General features: G+C 39.9%; 1 protein-coding gene across 1 annotated transcript in view; it reads right to left on the bottom strand.

The window, feature by feature from the left end:
* Nucleotides 1-2,273: 2,273 nt before the first annotated feature.
* Nucleotides 2,274-22,372, bottom strand: part of LOC121634490 (thyrotropin-releasing hormone-degrading ectoenzyme-like) — a 290,942-nt gene continuing 270,843 nt past the window's right edge. The window contains exons 18-20 of the mRNA XM_041977162.1: nt 15,623-15,763; nt 15,459-15,540; nt 2,274-3,776 (exon numbers count right to left, since the gene is read on the bottom strand). Of these exons, the coding sequence (XP_041833096.1) occupies nt 3,624-3,776; nt 15,459-15,540; nt 15,623-15,763 (376 nt within the window). The 3' untranslated portion in view covers nt 2,274-3,623. The remainder of the gene's footprint in view (nt 3,777-15,458; nt 15,541-15,622; nt 15,764-22,372) is intronic.

Raw genomic sequence — 22,372 nt, 5'->3', positions numbered from 1 at the left:
GTCTATAACAACCGCCCGCCCCACATCGAGGTGGTATGCAATTGTAATGCAAAACTACCTAAACTGATAAGACTCGAGTTGAATTGAGTAGAGCCGGGTAAATACTAGCAGAAAAATGGCTATGGTAAATCATCTAACCTGCTGAAATAAATTTCACATAAAACGCTCAGGCGTAAAGCCAGGCACCATCTAACAGTAGCTATTGCACTTGATCAGAGAATTTATCATATTGTTTTTTTCCAACAGATTCTATCATGCACTTTCAACTGTAAGTGAACTTAACGGCTTTTTTTTTTTACTTTTGAAGGCACGTGTACAACTGTTCCATGATTGTGAACTTAATTAATAAAATACTGTTCTCTAACAAGATGACTAATGAAATAAATAAATTAAAGTCTGGACTATGAATGGACCACTAAATGTTCTAAGAAAAGTTGTGCTCTTCATCATGCTGTCCATAGTTAGACATCAAAACGACACCAAACACATGACAAGTTAATGAGACACTAAAATTTTTATGTTATTATACCCACCACCGCTTTTGTTTCAATAATTTACCACTGTAAGATTCTACTAAAATGTCTTACATTTGTGATATAATATCAGTGTAGCATTAACTTTTTCCGTTTTCTCTAAATGTTCTGCAAAGTTAAATATCTGTATGCTTTTGTGAGTAGTGTAAAAAATAAGAAAATGACAAAATTTTTGTTTTATTGCTGAGATATTAATAAAACAAAGAAGAAGGAGAAGAAAAAGGGTGCTACCTCAAAATATGTTTTTAAGCCAAAAGATAAAAGCCTATGTGGACATTGAGCCAAAGGCTTTGCAAGAAGTGGTAAATTAATATAAACTGTGTGCAATCTTTCCCTTTTTTGGACACAGAATTGCAGTTTCATCTACAATTTAAATGAGTGTCAGGTTAAGTGTAATTAGTCTTTCCAATGCCATTAATTTCCAGAATTTAAATAGAATGTCAGTGTCCAATTTAAACAGACCAGCAGGAACCCTATATTCTCTTCTTTCATACATAAGTGTAATAAAAATTTAATGCAGAATTCAGCATAAAAAAGAAGAAAAAAGGAAATCAATGGACAATGGAGTGATTTCTATCACAACCTGAACAAAGAACAGTTTTTCCCTCCACTGGTCTCTCCTGGTTTTCTAGAATTTGATCCACGCTGACATTCGCTTTCATAAGCAAATTATTTCTTGTTCCTTCTGTTCACTTCAGGTAAAAGTACTTAAATTTACAGGAGCAGCTGTCTATGTCTCTCACGAGAGACAGGAAAATCGAAATTGTAACTTTCATGTTAAATTAATTGGTGGGTTTTGTTTGGTTTGTCAAACGTTTCAACTTCAAGTTTGTTAATTCTCCTCAATTTGAAAACCTGTCAGATTAAACTGTTGTTTGATACCATAATGCCTTTCATGTAAGACTTTGTTTTCCCTTTTCAATCAGCCAGCAGACGTTTTCCTGCTCAGCTTGTTAAAAAGGAAAACAAACCACAACATTGTTCTACAGAGAACAATTATTATTCCACATGTGGAGCGTTCGATGGTTTAGAGCAAAGTGCTGAAGCTACTATTGTTTTTTATATTCAGAGGACAGATCTGAAGCAAAAAAAGCCTCAAACCTGCTTTTATTTCCCAAAACTGGTACGGTTTTTGATCATGACAAAAACAAAGCTGCTTTTTAAATTCCAGCTGAGGCAGTTTGGATGTTGTGAAGAGTTAATGAGTCTAAATGAGATTCCTCTGTGTGAACAGAGGACACAGCATAGTCCACAGTGTTAATTACAGCCCTGTTCTGTGATTGACATGCTGTTTACTGCCTTTAACTCAGACCTGCTTCAGTCTGGTGAAGACAAAAAAAAACAAAAATAAAAATGGTCTGATTTAAACTGCTACGAGTCTCCAGTTAAAATGGAATTTAGATGAAAATGTGTTAAATTAAACGTCAACAATGCTATTTATGAAAACGTTTAATGTTGCTCTTAGTGCAATGTGTCTTAATCTGTTTATCTTTTTCGTTCCGTTTGCACTGCTTTCAAATGACTGAATTGAAAGTTCCCAGGAAACGGCTAACCAGCTAAGTGTTATGCGGTAAATGTATACACAAATCCAGCGGTCATTTTGTGTTGTGGAGCTGCAATTACTGAGGTGGCGAGTCCTGATTCCCTCACATCTGCCATTATGGATGGCAGCATGTACATCTGGACTTAACGATGCAACGCAGTGGTTTACATTTATTGATAAGGGCATCTGACCTGGAGATTAGTTAGACATCAGTGCATCAATGTAAACTATGAGACAGAATCTGATTTAAATAACAGACAATCCACACTGGAATATAAAACATAAATCTTATAATAAGTTAAAGAAATGTTAAAGAAATTTGCAAAGGCTGTTAATTTTCCATTTAGTGAATTTTTTTACATTGTTTTGTTATAACTAGTTTTAGCTGCAGGACACCGTGTAGGTCATCTGTTTGTGTTGAATGATTTTTGTTTTCTGGTCTTAACGTTGCCCCGATAAGAGCAAATAAAGTTTCACAATATCTCCCAAATTAAACATTAACCACCAGCAAACAAACAAACTAGGATTAGATTCAGAAGGGCTGGTGTGAATGCAAAGTCTGGTTTTAGTTAGACCAACTTTTTTCTATACTTACTTACATTTTCTGGAATAATTTTAGAGTAAATCAAGAACTACAAAATACTATTGGAGATAGCTACAAAACAGATCATATGAACTCTTAGACACCAAATTATGTTTTATAGATAATTTTAAAATCTTAATGTTTTTATGGCCCGATTCTGGCCAAATTGGAGATGTGATATTGATTAAAACTTTCAAGTTCATTAAATATTTTCAATTATTGGGTTCTGAACAAAATGCAACTGAACAGCAATCAAAGCAATAAATCATTAGACCTTGTGCCTCAGCAATGCATCTCTGGGTAGTTTTAGAGTATCAACCCCATCCTACAGTTTGTTATGCCCTCCATTGCGATCAGTTAGAACGGATCTGTTTGGAAAAGTAACCAGACAAGTTTTACCAGAGCAAATTAAGCAGATACTTACAGATTTGTCTGGTTCCCTGCCTAAAAGAGTACAGAAAACTCTTTAAAACAGAGATGGATGAATAAGGTATACAATGGCGCAAAACTTTATGGGATAAATATTTTTAAATATGTTTAGTATAAAAAATGGTACTTAATGGTTAAGTAACTAAAGTATTGTGGAATCCTACTTATGGCTGGCTGTTAATCTGAGTTCAGTCTCTTAATGAAGAAGAAAACGAGCTGAAATGTTTGGTGCTAGCTAGCATTGCCCATATCAATGCCACCTAGCTTACAGCATGAATAATCTGTGTTTATTTTTTCACAGCACATAAACCAGTTTAATCACATCAGCCACTTGTTGAGGAAATAAAGATTCCATCTGCGATGAAAACATTTAAATTAAATTGATTTGAGAAAAAAACCAGTTAGGAGACCAGCTGATTAACCAGTCAAACCAGTTTCCCGCCAGTTTCTTTGTTCTGACTGCATCTGTAAGCTAGCATTGCGTTAGCCTGGCAATCAGTTTGCAGTCGCTCCACTCTGGCGAGGCGGTGTAGCGTTAACCGAGGCTGAGGTTTGGAGGTTTGCGTAGCCACTGGTAGAACTGCCGTCGGTGGAGGCGGTGCCAGCGCACATTGCCCTCAACGATCTCCAGCGCCCGTGGCAATGCAGGCCCCGCCCCAACACCGCTGGATTGGATAAATTCCTTTAACTGAAGAAAGACGGGAATATAATAAAAGAAAAGAAGGAAAAGACAGAAAAGGAGATGTTAGAAAAGAAGATAGACTGTTAACCTATGTGTGTGGAAAGAAAAGAAGGTAAGCTAGTGAAAACTTAACACCCTTAAACATTAGATGATTTGAAAGAATCAAGAAAATGGTAATAATTTAGGCTACAATAACTATAAATGACAAACAAAAAGACAGTTGATCTTAAAGATCAACTATGGAACTTTGGCACATTTTCTCTGTGACGCGTACCCTATTGACGGCTAATTCAGCATCCATCTGGCATCCTACCCATACTGTGAGCTGTCTTCAGCCAGTACAAGTAAGGCCTATGTTGACTCTCGTCTCATCGCTCGCTCTGTCAGTATCTTTCTTTCTTTTCCTCTCCTCTGATAATGTCCTCTTGAGTATCTTAGCTGAATTAGTCTTGGTGCGCATTAAATTAACATAAATGTTTCTGTGCCATCAAATGAATCCAGAATGCAGTTTTAAGGTTGAAAAGTTATGTAATGTGTCTTAAAAGCTCTTTTCACTTTCCAATCTATTTCACTTGTCATTCTTCTATGTATATAATCCAGTTTCTGTTCCTGTCTGTCCAATTTCAATGATTTTTGGGACATTTTCTTCTCTATCGGTACTGCTCAGTGAATCCAAGGAAGCAGCCATCTTTCTTTTCTGTTTACCGTAAGCTGGCCTCTGATTGATGTAGAGTGATCACTAGACGGCCAAACCACCACTTTCAAAGTAAAATGTTTTACCACAGTAATCACGGAACTTGTGCGAGATAATCAGCTCCAAACTTTTGAAGTCAAGCTAAAGGCGAACTAGTCTTTTTTATTTTTGAGGAAGAATTGTGTGGTCCCCAGAATGTGGAGCGAAAATCTGTTTCTGAACGTCTTTTCTGGGTTCACCTTACGGCCTAGGTTGGGCTTTAAAGAAGTGGTTCTCAAACTTTGTCTACCAAGGTGACCAGGTATATATATATATATATATATGCATACATGCATACATATAAAACTAACTATATAACTTATACCTATGTCACTTACTATACTCACAACATTGCAGACGTGAGGAAGATGTAATAAAAAACACATTTACTGTTAAACCAAGAGAAGGATATTTGCCCTCTTTCATTCCAGGTATCCATTTCTCCACATCTCTCTCTTTCTTTTCTCCTTTCGATGTGTTTTTTTTTTTTTTTTTTTTTTTTTTTTTTTAACCTGTCTTGTTTAGCATCGTTGCAAACAGAATGATTGTCTGGCTGCTGTCTGGTGCTGGGCAATTTTACTCTATCAAGCAGGGATTTATACTACATGTATAAAGTCCCTCTTGATGAAAAACTTTATTAAATCAGACTCTTAATACTGGACTCGACCGGAGGGGACAGAGAGAGAGAGAGAGAAAAGAAAGTAGAGAGAAGAGGGAGGGGAGAGAGAGGGACAGAAAGGGTGTAGGGAGTGCGGGTGGGGACTTGAAACATCATACAGAAGACCATGTAATCCATACTACTTACAACATATATAGCTACGATCATCCTAGCCAGTAGGCCATTACACAACTAGTTGATAATAGTAACAATAATAATAATAAGAGTAAGAGTAATAATAATAATAAGAACAGAAATAATTAAAAAAAAGAAACAAAATATGATAATAGATATAAGTGAAACTGCTGTATTCAAGAACACGCGCAGAGAAACCTGTGTGGATGTGTTGGAGAACTCGGCCACACGGCGACGCAAAGACTGTGTGGAGACGTTCAGGAAGGAGTGACCATGCAGAGTGATCATGCAGATGCCACCTCACTTGAACAGAGGCCAGAGTCAGGCCAGCGGTCCCGAGACCCAGGCCACCAGCCCCCCCGCAGGCAACAGACCCCGACCGGTCCACAGAGACGACCACTCGCCCGCCCAGGAAGGCAGCAGCAGGAGACCCCAGCAGGAGCCGCCCCGCGGACCCAGGGCACCGGCCCCGGCGGGCCGAGGCCAGCAGTCCCCGACCCCCCCGGGCACCGGCCGCCCGGGACAGACGGGGCAGAGGGCCCGGGCCCAGGAGCGCAGGGACACCCCCCCCCCCCCCCCCACAGGCCGAGGGCCAGCACGCCACCCGGGGGGACCCGGCCCGCCCAGACAGCCACCACCAGAGGCCAGCCCCACACCCCAGCGCCCAGCCGCACACCCCGAGAACCAGTCCTGTCCCCCCCCCAGACCAACACACACACACACAAAGACACACACTCTCCTTCCACTCCTCCATTTATCCTCCCATGCATACACCATTCAACCCTCACATACTCTGTCCTCCCACACACACACACCATCCTTCCACCATCCATCCTTCCACACACACACCATCCTTCCTCCCACACACTCACCATCCTTCCACCATACACTCTCCCACACCTATCCCATCCTCCCACACACACATCATCCCTCCACCACCCATCCTCCCACACATACACCATCCTCCCTCTCACACACCATTCATCCACCTTCACACCTCCCATACACACACACACACACACCTTCCTTCCACTACCCATCCTCCCACACATACATCATTCTCCTACACCAAACATCCACCTTCACGTACCCCATCCTCCCACACACACACACCACCCCTCCATCACCCACTCTCCCAAACATACACCACTCCCCCACACACACACCATCCTCCCTCCCATACACCATCCATCCTCCCGCACACACACCATCCTTCCACCATCCATCCTCCCACACACTCCCCCATCCCTGCACCATACATTCTCCCACACATACCCCATCCTCCCACACATACATCATCCCTCCACCATTCATCCTCCCACACCCACACCACCCCCCTCCCACACACCACGCATCCACCTCCACACACCCCACCCTCCCACACACCATCCCTCCACCACCCATCCCCCCACACCCACACCACTCTCCCCCCCCCCCCCAACACACACACACACACAAACACCATCCCCCCACCACCATCCTCCAGCCACCCCACGCCACGGGGGGACAGCCCCAGCCAGGAGGCGAGGAGACACGAGCTAGGCCCCCAACCCCCCACCCCGCCCCCGCCCCCCACTCCCCACCCCCAAAACAGCACCTTCCCCCCAGGGCCAGCAGCCAAAACCCCCCGGGACAGCCCGCCTATGCCCCGGGCCAACGCGACAGGCCACCCGGCCCGCCCCGCCCCCGGGCCATCCATGGAGACAGGGGCGCTTGAAGACCCCATCCCCCCTCCCTCCCCCACTAGTGATGGAATATATTATGTGCTGTTTGCAATTAAAAAAAGAGGGTTAAAATTGGGGGGCAGTAACTGCATTGAGGAGGGGGTGGGGCCACCTGAGCAGTCCCACCCACCTGACCTCGCATGTTTCACCCCCCAAAACGTGTTTGTATGTTGCAAATGTTATTTGTGCTCAGTGACTAAGTGGAATTAAAAGCTGGGAGGCATGCTGCCGCTCGGCGAAGCAACAGGGCCACTATGATGATCCCCCTGCCCCGCCCAGCGCAACAAGCACACCTCCCACAGCCCTACCTGTGTATGTAGTGAAGAGTGGGGGAGGGGAGGGGTCAGGAGATGTAGGTCCAGAGGGGAGTAAGCCTCCCCCCTGGAAGACGACCCGCCAGTGGCTTAGGGCGCCCCCGTCCCCCGCCGGCCCCGAAGGGCGTCACAGGCTCGGAGCAGGCACCCCAACCCAGGCACGCCACGAACCCCCCCAGGGGCCAGCCACCAGCCCAAGGGGCCACTTTCCTCTTTCTGAGTGGGAGGGGGGCGAGGCAAAGGAAGGGAACCCCAGGCCCACGCCCCCAACACCCGGCCAGGGCGCCCCCTAGAGGACACGTCCTAACCCCCTGCAAACGCACACACTTTTTTTTTTTTTTTTTTTTTTTTTTTTTTTACCCCAGCCACTCACACACCCTCTCACACACCTCTATACACCAACACCTCAATACGTGCACATACCTCCACACACACACTTCACACACATACCTATGAACACACACACCGGTGCCCACATACACACACACTCTCATACCCCTCCATACACCACATACACCACTACACACGCACTCACATACATACCTGCATATACACACAAGCACCTCCATACATACTCACGCCTCCACCCACTCCTTCACTCCTCCACACACACCTCGACCTCCACGTGCACACACTCATATATACACACCTTCACACACACCCACACACACATCCCACATAGACCTCCACACACACACCCGCACACCACTCACACACACATACACGCACACACCTAGACCTTCATACACACCCACACACACATACAGCACACACATCCCTCTACACCCACCCACACACCCGCATACCTACAGACACACACACACACACACACCCACCTAAATACAAACACACCCCCACCCAGGTTCCGGGGCTGCGACCAAGCACCAGGGCACGGACCAACCCCCGGCACGGCACATCCGGACGGGCCCAGCCCCCCCCAGCAGCGGCAGACCCCCCAGCCCCAGGAGAGGGGGGAGACCCGACACCCCAGAGCCCGGGGCCCCCACCCGGCCCACCCCGGGCCCGACCGGCCACCCGGCCAGGGGCCGACGGACACCGACCCAGGCACCCCGGCAGCCACCCCCCACCGCCACGAGGCAGTCCCACCCTGGGGCCCACCCAATGCCGCCCGCCCAGACCGGAACCCCCAGCCGACCCAGCAGCGGAGCAGCTGAGATCCCCACCCAGGAGACAACCGGAGACCCGAAGCCACCAGGGACCCCCCACCCATATCCACCCCCATCCCAGCGAAGCCGCAATCCTCCACCTACATTAGGTGATGTAGCCAGTCACAGGGGACCAGAGGGAATGAAAGTCATCTGATTGGTTCCTGGAGGAGGTAGACATTGTCTCAATGCTGATGTGATCTAACAGGAGATTTCTAAACTGCTGGATAGACAAATTATTCTTATCTTTCCAGTTCACAAGGATAGTTTTCTTTGCGATGCATAAGACTGCGAGGACCAAGTTTATGGAGTGTATTCCTATGTTAGTGTCACCCAGGTCGCCCAGTAGGCAAAGTGTGGGGTTTGCAGAAAAACTGGTTTTAAACCATTTTGAGAGATCTTCACACACCTTAATCCAGAACCTTTGGACAGGTGTGCAGGACCACAGCGCATGGATGTAGCTATCAGAAGTGTTCTCAGAGCAGTGTGGGCAGATATCTGATGGTGAAAGGCCCATCCTGAACATCCTGTGTCCTGTATAATGAGTTCTATGGAGAATTTTGAATTGTATTAGTTGTATATTTGAATTCTGAGTCATTTTAAACGTGTTTAAACATATTTGTGACCATCTTTTCTGATCAAAGTTATAGATAAATCATCTTCCCATTTTGAAGTTGGGAGAGATATCCTGTCTTCTAGCTTTGCAAGTAATCTATATATTTTTGATAATAATTTTGGAGTATTAAGATTCAAGAATTCTGCTATTCTGACAGGAAGCTGCAAGTCTAACTGTACAGGGGTATACTTCTTACATATAATTGATTTTAGTTGGTGGTACTCTAAGAATTTATTGCTGTTGATTCCATACTGTGAGACAATTGTGTTGAAAGATACAAAGTTTCCATTTTCTATTATCTGTCCTAACTGTTGTATTCCTTTAGTCTTCCATTGAGTGAAGTTTATCATCTTTTTGTTCTGCAGGATGTCAGGGTTGTTCCAGATGGGTGTAAGTCTACATGGAAAGAGGGAAGATCTGGTTATCTTACAGAATTCCCACCAAGACATTAAGGAAAAACGGATGTTAAGGCTTTTAAAGCACTTATATGGTTTAATGGTTGAGCTGATGAACGGCAGGTCAGAGATGACTAAGTCCTCACACAAAGCCTGCTCCCCATCTAGCCACGGCTCATCCAGATAACTGGGTTTGAGCCACATTGAGATGTACTGCAGCCTGTTAGCTATAAAGTAGTGATTAAAGTTTGGTAGATCCAGTCCTCCTCTATCTTTAGTCTGCTGTAAGGTTTTAAGACTGATACGTGACGGCTTGTTTTTCCAAAGAAACTTGGATATGAAAGAGTCCAGAGATTTAAACCAACTGGTGGAGGGTTTAGTGGGTATCATTGAAAATAAATAATTAACTTTAGGTAGAATCATCATCTTAATGGTGGCAACTCTCCCCATTAGTGAGATGGGTAAGCGCCTCCACCGTAAGAGATCATCTTCTATTGTTTTTAGTAGCTGAACATAGTTTAATTTTGTTAAATCTGATAATCTGGGGGAAATATTTATACCTAAATATCTAATGTTTCCTGTCTGTATTTTGATATTAGGGATGTTTTGTAGGTCACAGTTGATGGACATGGCTGTAGTCTTAGACCAGTTAATAGAATAATCAGATATTGATGAGAACTTATTAATAACTGTGATTGTCTCAGAGAGTGATGTTTGTGAGTTCTGAAGGAAAAGTAATATATCATCTGCATAAAGACTTATTTTATGTTCTATGTTTTTGCCCTGGATTCCTTTAATTTCTATATTTTGTCTAATAGCAGCTGCTAACGGCTCTATGAAAATGGCAAAAAGTGAGGGGGAGAGTGGACAGCCCTGTCTGGTGCCTCTCTGTAAGCGAAAGCTTGGAGAAGTTTGATCGTTGGTTTTCACACATGCATTTGGGTTATTATATAATATTTTAATCCACTCTATGAAAGCAGGTCCAAACCCAAATTTGTCTAGTGTTGCAAATACAGTAGAAACTTCCAGTTTACCCTGTCGAAGGCTTTTTCTGCATCTAGAGAAATGATTGTGGATTCTAGATTATGTAAAGTAGAGTAATCTATGAGGTTAATTAGTCTACGCGTGTTAGTAGATGAGTGTCGACCTTTTATAAAACCTGTCTGGTCCGGATGTATTATAAGAGGGGTTATTTTTTCTATCCTTCTGGCAAGAGCTTTACTAATTATTTTCAGGTCTACATTTATTAAAGATATGGGACGGTAACTGGATGGAAGTGTGGGGTCTTTGCCTAGTTTTAGCAATAGTGTTATATTAGCTAAGTTCATATTTTGCGGTGTTTTTTGTTTTTCCTGTATTTCTAACAACATATTATAAAATGTAGGAGCTAACGTTGTCCAGAATTCCTTGTAAAATTCTGCTGAGTAACCATCTGGACCCGGGGCTTTATTGTTGGGCATATGTTGGAGAGCTTCGTGGAGTTCATCTACAGTAATAGGTGCATCTAAAGTTATTTTATTTTCATTTTTTAGTTTTGGTAGATTAATGTTGTTTAAAAATTGTTCAATATGTTCATCTGTTGGATTAATCTGTGATTCATATAATGTTTTATAGAAGCTTCTAAACGTGTCATTTATCTTGTCTGGGTCATGGCTGATGTTTCCGTCTTGATCTTTAACAGAGGAGATTGTTGTTTTCTCCTTGTTTGTTTTTAGTTGATTTGCTAAAAACTTTCCAGATTTGTTACTATGTTCAAAGTTCTCCAAGCGAAGTCTTTGCACTAAAAACTGTGTTTTTTTATCTATAATTTCTTTAAGCTGCAATTTAGTTTTCCTTATATTATTCATTGTGTGCTCTTCGGGGGAAATGCGGTAAGCGTCCTCCAATGATTTAATCCTGAGTTCTAATTCTAAAACTCTTGCTGTTTCCTTCTTCTTCTTATGTGAGGAGAAGGAAATTATTTTCCCTCGCATTACTGCTTTTCCTGCTTCCCAAAGGAGACACGCTGAAGTTTCAGGCATGTCATTTTTTTCTATATAAATTGACCATTCTTTTTTAAAATAATCAATAAACTCAGGATCTTTCAATAAAGAGGTGTTAAATCTCCAGCTTTTACCAATCGGTTTATTATTTTTGATTCTCAGACTGAATGAAACTGGTGCGTGATCGCTGATGCTGATTGGATGTATCGATGTGTTAAGTAAACCCTGATCTCTGGTCTATGGTTCTTCTTCTTCTTCTTTATATTTTTTGGAGGTTGGCAAAAACAAATTGGTGCATTACTGCCACTAAGTGGTCTGGAGTCTAGACCAGAATGTTTCCAAGAGCCCACGCTGTAAAACTGTAGTTTGTCTGCTACATTTTCTCAATCCCATGCACCCCCCATCCTGTCATGTTGCTGCACCCCCAAGGGGGGCCCGCCCCTCAGTTTGAGAACCACTGCTTCAAAAGGTTAATGTTGAATATAAATTAATCCTTACTGGGGAAGGTTGAATCACATGATTATTATCTGATTCCCAAATCCAACCCACTTTTTGGCACATTTATTAAGGGAAACAAATTATAATAGTTCCAGATATGGAGTCAAATCTATATTGTTTATCACTGAGTCAATATATTGATAATAAATGTTTGCCATGAATACAAAACTCATTAAAAAACTAGTAGTGGATATAAACACATTTTATTATTAAGTTTTAATACTGGCTCCAGAGTGTAACTGCTGATGTAAAAGTTGTTATTAGAGCTAAACTGTCTCAAAAGTTGTAATAGGGGCATTAATTCAAAAGCTTGTGGTCAGAGGAGGATTTTCCTAGCGTGAAAAAGAAAGTGAACAAAACTTTATATTACAAGTCTTTAATTTAAAGGAAAACTGAGGTGATGAACTTCTTTCTTTCAAAGGAATTAATTTAACTTTAAAGTTAAAGAGAAAACTTACTTAAGTTCATAGTTTGACAGACTCAGCAGAGCACAGGAGAAAATCCATCTTTTCAACTTGTGTTACTACAGTTCATAGTTTCTACTTTCTCTCTCTCCACATTGCTTCCCTCTTTCCCTTTCAGTGTATATTCTCTTTACTCTTTCTGCTTCTTTTCCCTTCTTTTCCTGCCATGTGAGAGTCACCAGAGGCACTCGTTCAGATTTGAAATTAAAAGCCATGTCAACCCTTTGTTCCAGTTTTTGTATTTAGGACACCCATGGGAAATAATGATGGTTGTGTTCAAAGGTTTCACTGACAGTGAAGGCTATACCGAAGCTGTAATATGTCACCACATCACCAGCAGGAGTCGAAAGACAAAGGGAAAGATTTCTATTCAGAATCACCATCAATCCTCGCGTTTCCATGTCATTTCTGATTTCTCCAGCTGGTAAAGCATCTTTTCATTATACAAATTAACAGGTGAACTTACTGTGAAATTACTAAACAGAGGAATAATTAAAATCATTAATCAAGCTCCACATTTTTGGAATGAACATTACCAAATTTAGAATGCTGGTGTGGTACTGAGACTTCAGAGAGCATGTTAACATGATTAATAGGTCTTTGAGTTGACGCCTCGGCTTTCATACTGGCATGTAGATAGCATGCTATTCCAGTCCTGTTAGTGGATTGTTGTAGTTTTACTTCCCTGAAGTAGGACAGGTAAATATTTTCATTTTTTTGTGATACTGCAGTTGAAACAGTTGCAAAAACAGTCTTATAGGAAAAGACTGTCAATGATTAACATGTCCTGGTATTTTAGAAATATAAAACTGTGTTCTGAAATTCAGGCTATTGGGTGTTGTAGAAATAGGAAGGTGTAAAAACCAAATCTTTGACAAGCACCATCTTGCTATTACCACATGACTGGGAGCTAGCCACATAGTGGTGGCTACCAACCTACAAACTTTGGGTTGGTACACTTTGCAAATACCAACCCAAAGTTCAACTCAGAGTTAGTCAAAAGACAGACAAACCAGGGTATGGGATCCATCGAAGTCCTGGTTCAGATCAGTTTGAGCTTGTGTTTTACATCAAAGATAACCTAACAAGCATACATCTAAGTAGTTCTGCAACAGTGATTTGATTTTAGGGGCATTTCCTAAGTGGAATTATAGACATGAGGCAAAATCCATACACAAGGAATAACTCCTCAGTTACATGTTAATGGGCACAACCCACTTTTATTGTCTTGCATTGGGTCCTTTGATCGATTTATTTTGGCTGGTTTTTACAAAAGCCTAACCTTCATCCAGTTTGCTGCAAACTTGTAAAATATTGCCTCATGCACATCCGCTGTTTCTTTGAAAAATTACACAGGGTGGTCAGCAGGTGGTGCTATAGGTTAATTTACATTTAATTTACAGTGTGGAGCTGAGTTCCAAACAAATGGCCTGGGTGCCAAAACCCACGCAATGAATTGGGTAAAAAGACATTAACTGCAATTTCTTTTCTTTTTTTTTTTTTTTTAAAGAAAATAACTGAAATTCATAATTTGTTACCATGAGTTTTTTTTTATGTTTGTATATATTTTCAGGGCAGGAGGATAACTTGTTCTATCTTAATAGATGTTACGTCAGTACAAGATGAGTCAATTCAGGTGGTCGGGTTACGACACAGTAGGGCTGCAGCTAATGACTATTCTGATGGCCGATTAGTCATCGACTATTAAAACGACTAGTCGACCAATCAGATTATGTATCTTATGATTATTATAAATGGCTCTTATTTCACTTTCAGCTTTGAAATCTTGCATAAGGTTGTTATGTAAGTTCCTCCTCTTTAAATTGCAGACGTACTTCTGTGGTACACAAGGTCCGCTTTACAAATCTCACGTGTATTTAATTTAATTTATTTTGAATTTATCCCAGACTTTTGATGTCCTCTGCCGCCGTTTTGCTCCCTGGTCCGCCGGCATATTTTTCCGTGGCGGACTTTATTGAGCATGTGCAACTTTCAGCAGCAATAAGAAAAGAAGACAATGTCTCACTCTGTAGTTTTTTTTTTTTTTTTTCGCCAACAAAAGTCGACGGGTAAATTCATTGTCAGCTATTTTTATTGTTGACTATCGTCGACAACTGTGGAAGTAATTTTATTACATAGGGCAATCAATCATATTACTTATACAATAACTACAAGTGTAATCATTCTTCTACTTGTAAAATGCATTTATTTATTTGTTATTCTCAGTTACATATCATGACGTATGTTTTCTTTTCCTTCTGATATAGAACATTAATGATATAGAACACTGACGTTATTATTCATTGTATGTGAGGACAGACTGATCATTCTTTCAGATTCATGACGTGGGAGAAAGATGAGACTGATAGGCAGCTGATAGAAAACAGTTGTTTAGAGAATGCCTGATTGGGCGAGAATGGCACCTCTCAATCTCCTTTCTCCTACTATCAGTCTGAGAGACTGATTTTCAGCTGGAACCAGGTTGAATAAAAACTGATGCTAATGATGCAAAGTCAGAGTCTTTCGACTTCACGCGAGTCTGGACAACACTCTCAACTTGCAAGTGAAATTGTTTGTATTTTATACTTCTCCTGTAATAAATCTTCTTCTAGCTCTTTAAAAGTGATCATAATGTGAAATTCTGGACTTTTCAGTTTCAGATAACTGTGATTAAATATTTTGTAACTTTGTCAATCCATTGTGATTTTGAATGAAAACAAAGGAAAAATGTCCACATGCACCCGGTGAAAATTGGTCTTTAGTGTATTGACCTGGATTTTGAATAAGGGAGTAATTGGCTATTTTCAGGCTTTTAATGTACGATTTTCATAGGTGTATTATTATATTTATACCTGGCCATTGTTTAGATACATTCAGTCTGCTTGGTGGGGATTATGGGAACATGCACACCAGATTTGTATGCATCTGTAAAGCTTGCTGGAGTTGAGTTAAGATAAGCCCTGCAGGATTTCTGTAATGTATACGTGTGCTTTGTGTATTTACCTCAGCAAGTTCTTTTTCCGTGTTGAGGAACTCTGTGACTCCACTGATGAGTTTTGAATTCATGAACAAAGCTTCACCATATCTGAACAGACACAGAAAAAGTATTGAAGTTACTGAATTAAAATGGTACAATATGGACAAAACCTGCAGAGTGTGTGTCTTACCGAGCGTTAAGGACGTCCCACTTCTCTCTGAAATATTTCCAGGCCAGGTTTCGTCCTTGAGGGTTTCTGCCCACGTGTATGATGACATCGATTACATCCTGCTCTGGAACTAGGTCTGAGGTTAGAGACAGGTTCAGCAACCTGGAAGATGCAAAGAAAAGACTCATTAACAATTCTGATGGTAAACAAGAGGTAGAACATGGTTGTTGACAACATTTAAACATACAATAACTTTATTTCTTTAAGCCATCAGAACTTTTAAAAAGGCATCCTGAAGGCGTACTATCCTGTTACTGTTGCTATGACAAGCTTCGATTTACCTTACCAATCCACAGAGGGATCGCTCGTGATCCTGTTTACAAATTACAAGTATAATATAGGTTTCAGCCTAATACAAGATGTTTATGCGGAATCAGTTTGTGAAATATTTCCATTAGAACTTTGGTTTATAAATAATTATATAGAATTTAAATTTTTACTCCGAGTTTCTAGTTCAGACGCAATGCTACCGATCACCTGCACTTACAAGTCTGATTGGGAATTAGCTGCCTTTGCTTGCATGTCATGTTAATCTGGAAACATAAAAATGTAAGATGACAACTTGAAACTTGTGTACAGCCAAGGTTTCCAGGTTTCTGGGGTAAAATTTTGTTCATCTGACAAGGGAAGAGAAAATAGTGCAGCAGACACTCCTGAAGGGTTTCAAGGGGGGTGGTAAACTTCCAGCAGAGAAGGTGAAAACTGAAGGGATCAGCAGAAAAGTTGCTCCAATTCATCATTCTGGCCAGTCAGTCATCTGACAAGGATAATTCTGAAGAAGTCTGCTAGCTAAAATGCTGTAAGCCTGCGTGACAATGTGACCCACATCAAGAAGGTGAAGGAATACATGGGAATGTCTAGCTTGGGTTGTTTTGGTTATAGCTGCAGTTTGTTGAGCATAACTGTCTTATTCAACAGTGTAGCGTTAGCGATGCTTTCACTAACGCTCGTAAGCCTGTGGAGCATTTTAAACATTCACAACTAGCACAGTCCTGTTTGTCAGATCTTCAGACTGAACAAAAAGTTTGTGCAAATCGGCTCCATTAAGCGGTTCCAACCACACTGAACGGCAGCCCTATGATCAGAAGTCCTCTTCAGCAGAAGTTAAACAATCTGTCTGAGCCAATACTGCAGACCACAATCTGTCTGGAAAGCTATCAGAATATGGACAAACTACTACTAGTTTGTAGTATTACTACAAACTACTACTACTCTAGTGTTCTTAGATTATTTACATATTTCCTGGTTCCCTTTTAACACATTCTCTTGGACCTTACATATTACATAGTTTTTTCTGCTATATTATAGCAACCATTGGAGATGGAGCCTCCCTGGCTGTAATACAATAGAGCAGATGTATGATTTCATTATGATTAGATCTTATTTCATTTACAGTTTTAATGTTTGTGTTTATAGATTTTTGTAATAAAAAATAAATAAAAAAATTGAGTTCTATCGGCTTTACTTGTTTATAATGTATGCAAGTTTTTATGGGTGCATGAGCAGCTGGTGTTTAAAATTTCCTTCGGGATTAATAAAGTTTATCTAATCTAATCTAATTATTCAGGTTATGAAACAACTACAGACATTGTCTTTGATTTACTTTATAAGTTTTTTTCTTATAAATTATTTGGAAAACATTAAAATTCATTAGTTTATGAGTTTATCAACTGCACACTTGTTATGAACTGATGTGTGGCTTACTACAGCCTAATGAAACCTTACACCATTAAAAACATCAGCAATAATGATGATAATCACAATAAAGTTCACGTAAACTGATTTAGTCTTGGAAAATATCTGTATCAGCCAATATCCAAATTTTAGATACTGGAATTGGATCGGAACCCCAAAAAAGCAGATTGGTGAGTCTCCAATATTAACTGTTCATTTTAATTAATTTTATGTTAACATTAGCTAAGGTAATAGGATTTTTAAATAAACACATTAAGTAAGTTAGCATGCAAATGCTTTCAAACATGCTAAGACAGTTAGTTATATGTATTGATATATATTCATAAATTTAGAAATTTCACATGACAAAACATACTTTGTGTATGTATTTTTTAAACCATAAATTTCAGTTACATATGTTTGCTAACAAAGTTAGCATTATTTATTTTATTTCAAGACCTGATACAAAACTAACCTGTTAAAAAGAGAATTTTACAGGTACAATAATTCTTGTCACGCCAAATTTAATGAGATTGTCTTTCAAAAAGATTATTTTTTAAGTTTTAAATTTAATTAACGCTACATTCATCAATTTATTTATTTATGCAGGCAATACAGGATTTCTTTTTATATTCAAATTAGGATTTGCTGCTCTAGAATTAAAATTTGAGATTTTTCTTTATAAAAGAAATAACTTCAAATATTAAATGAGGGATGAATAGCAAATTGAATTAAATAAGTGGCCATAATAAACACAGCCTGGTCATTCATTTTACGAACAAGTGTTCTTAAATGTTAGATTTAGATATAAAAATTACATTAAAAAACAAAAGTTGTGTAACATGACAAGATCTTTTACCAAGTCTGCAAGAACAGACTTTATGGAAAGAAGACAAAATAAAATAAATAAATCAAAGATCAAAATGTATTGTACTGTTTTTCCCGGACTATAAGTTGCTCTGAAGTACAAGTTGCATCAGTCATAAAATGTGACAAGAAAGAAAGAAAAATGAAGACATGTAGAGAGAGAGTGAGTGAGAGAGTAATAAACCAACCAACCAACCAACCAACCAACCAACCAATCAATCAATAAATAAATAAATAAATTAATTAAAATAAAATAAAATAAAAAAACAACAAAAAAACAGACAAACATATATAAGTCGCACTGGATTATAAGTCGCATTTTAGAAATGTATTTCGCAAAATCCAAACCAAGAACACACATTTAATCTGGAAAAGCAAGTTATTATTGTGTAGTTATTCAACTACACAATAGCACACGGAACAATAAGCTGAATATGTGTCCGGTATGTTAACAAAACAGCAAGGTTTCCCCCAGCATTTTTTTAAACTGTGAGGCAGAACTCATCTCCTTTTTAGACTTGATGATCGAAGTGGAAAGGAAGTACAAAAAAGTATACATCAAATTTGACATTTAAAGACACGACACCGTCTTGTATACAACCCCACCCTGCCACAGACGAAATTTCCCTTTGAATATGAAACAATGGGGTCAGTTGTTCATTGCTCATAAAGACACAAAAATGCCCCCGTGGTTATTCCCGTATCCATCACGGACAAAGCTTCTCACGGCGTACGAACTGACCGGACCAAAACAAACTTTTTCTTGCTTCTCGTGGAGTATGTGACGAGCTCTCTTGTGGCTGTAGATGACAGTGTTACTCCTTGGTTCATGTCAGTTGGCATTAATTAATATTTAAAAAAATGTTACATCATACATACACGTCAAACCTGACTATAAGTCACAGGACCAGCCAAACTATAGAAAAAATGTGCGACTTATAGTCCGGAAAATATGGTACATGGGAGAAAAAAAAAAAAAACATTGAAGAAGGTTTAAAGTTAAGTTTCTTTGACTAAAATCTAGATAAACTTAGAAAAACCGGCAGCACCTTTTATAACGTATAATAAAGATTTGTTAATTTATATTAATTTCTCCTGACATAGATTAATCTTTTATCAGAGGAGGAAATAGCATAAAATCAAAACTTCAATGTGTTGAAATAAAATGTTAAGCTGACATTGATTAGCCTTGATTACATCTATCAAATGGCTATCAAATGAAGGTAACATGAACCTGCTACAATTAAAAGCCTGTTTCCTTTTTCAGTGGAAGTAAAGAAATGCTTCCGTCAGGATGAGAAGAAACTCACGTAAATACAAGCTGCATGTGTGTTTGACGAATTGAAGCAGAAAAGGTCAAGTTGTCGGATATAAATTGATATTTTGTATTTGAGTGCTGCTGCTGGATGTTTCTGTCAAACTGAAAATCACTTCTAAGTAATCTGATTACTCCTAGCTGCAGGGGCCTGAGAGTGATATTTGGTCAACACATTAATTCAAGTGTTTCTCAGATGTGAGACAGAAAAAGTTCAGTTTGCCTTCATCTTTCTTACTCGTTCTCCATTTCTTTTGTGTGTGTGTGTGTGTGTGTGTGTGTGTGCGCGTGCGTGCTTGTGTGTTTATTGGCTGGTTGTCTGAGCTGCCGTTTCATTAAACTCCAAAATCAATTTTCTCTCTTTTCCCACAATCCCTCTGTGCTGTAACCATTTCCTATGTGACCAATCAGTGCGTTTCTGAGCCACGTTTGTTGATTTCTCTGCGAGTGTGTGTGTGTGTGTGCAGGTGTGTTTGTGTGCAGCTACCTGAACATGCAGTTCTGCTCTCTGATTGCAGAACAGTTGACTGTGTCTGGAAAATCAATACTTCAAACACACACACACACACACACACAATCACACACTTATCTGACTTACTGTACAGCTTTGAGTGTGTGTGAGATCCATCTTCACTATTATATTTTCTTTCTGAACAATACAACTGCAGTTTATTCCTGATAAAATACACTGATGTCCACACACACATCAATAAACACCTAAGGACGGATTTATGTACTTGTGGGTCACTCAGAAATTTTCCAGTGTACCTTTCGTTCAATTTGAAGCCTCCCTTTTGTTTCTGTGTGTCACAAAAATCAATTTTCGGACTTGAACTTTGCTTCCCTTCCAAAATAAATCTATTTCAAGGTGCATTTATTCACTTTAATATTTTGGTTGAGGTTTAGTTGCAGTCACAAAAATGCAACCAAGACTGGATCTATGCAACAGCCAGAAAAACAACAAAACAATGCTGTAAAAAAAGGACTTTCAGTACCACAAATTAAGCACCTCTGGCTCAAGAAATCTAAGTTTTTAATCAATATTTCATGTTAACAGTGGTACAGAGAATGGTGCAAAGTAAAACAACTCAGATTTGGGGCTGATTTGTCATTTCTAGTGCGACTAGGTGGTCTCATTGGGGCAAATTTTTGGTTGGTTGGAGCTATTTTCTGTTTTTACGGAAGCGCTGATGAATTGACTGTATTCTCCTTTGCTACATTCAGGCACAATCCATGTTTCTGTGCAAACGTAGCTCAGCTTTAATCCGTTTTACAAAAGAAAAAAAAAAAGCAAATTAGTGTCTGTGTCTTTCAAATTAACAGGATGTGCAAAACATTTTGCAACAAATTCTTAGGAAATTGAACCCAAAATTTAATAGTATTCACTTCATTATTGCACAACTTGAGAGATGTTAGGTGCCAATCACTGCTTAAGTGTTCCAAATGTATAAATTATCCCTAAACCTACTGACACACCATGAATCGAAAGCGCCTGGAGGCAGCTCAGGCTGCTTTGTTTTCTTCCTGCAGCTCTTCTTAGATTCAACGACATGTTCTGTGATGATGAATAATCTGAGTGCACAGAGGCTTCTCTGTGTGCAGCTTTCAGAAGTATTTCATTAAATTAATCAGACCTGTTGGCACTTTGTCACCCTCTGCACCCACACCTGATACCCACATATCAGCTCATCCTGTTTTGCAACCAGGGAAAATATTTGTTCACATGTTCAAAAGACTAAGGAATGATCCCAGCAAAGAAAACATTTTGGTGGATTGGTGGATTTTTCTATCACAATCTTAACAGTGTCATTTCCTGTTAGAATTACATGTTGGGAGGCTAATCCAAGGCTTACCAGGAAGTATTACCTTAGGTAGGAAATATAGTTGAATATATAACCATTCCCAGATTGATGGGCAGCAAGATTCAGAACAAGAAACAAGACATTGCTAAATTAGTTAAAAGGTTGTTTCTATTAAAGGTGGCAGCACAGCCCCTCAACAGGAATACCAGTGAATGACTGCACTCAACTGAGCCGACGCTTATTAAATTCAGCCTCAGCAGATACTATTATAAGGGTTGGTCTAACGCGACAGCAACTGGATAACTGACAGTAGCAAGTCTAAATGAGGATACGCTACCTAGCCACCTAGCATAACTTGGTCATTGAGATATGCGGTGCTGTCAAAGGAATGATGTCACGTTAACCCTTAAGAGTCTCTGCTGAGGCCAGTACAGTATTGAAGATGCCAGCTGCTTCACTGAGATTGCTTCCATGCAGCTGAGCAGATATTAATACAGCACAAGTCTTTGTAAAACATCTGTCACGGTGTTCTCCAACTTCTTCCTCTTCAGTTTGTTTTGAAAATGTGCTCCTGTTTTTTTCTATTACTTGACTTCCGTTTCAACTGAAATTCCTTTTCAAGTGAAATTCCCCCTCACACACACTAGCAGAATTCCTTTCATACATACTAGTGAAATGTGATTTCAGAAATTTCACTCCAGTGTGTGAATGATTTCAGTATTATGTATGAGAGCATTTTAGTATAGCGCATGAGAGGAGATTTTAGTATGAGAGGCAGTTTCAGCATAGTGTATGAAAGGTTTCACTACAATGTATGAATGATGTCAGAATGATATATGAGAGGTTTTGGTATAATGTGTGAATGTCTGTGAGAGGGTAATTCTGAATAATGTCAATTGCAATGAAAGGTTCATAAGTTTTTTTTTCTTGGTGTTTTTTTTTTTTGAGAAATTCTTGTCTTATTTGATCTCTTTTATACCTTCACAAAGTAACCTCAATCAGTTTTAACTTGAATGATTGCAACAACCAAAAACCCTGGAAATGAAAAGCATT

This window comes from Melanotaenia boesemani, chromosome 23 (genome assembly GCF_017639745.1).
Source record: "Melanotaenia boesemani isolate fMelBoe1 chromosome 23, fMelBoe1.pri, whole genome shotgun sequence".
NCBI classification, from domain to species: Eukaryota; Metazoa; Chordata; class Actinopteri; order Atheriniformes; family Melanotaeniidae; genus Melanotaenia; species Melanotaenia boesemani.
This window is presented reverse-complemented; position numbering and strand designations above follow the sequence as displayed.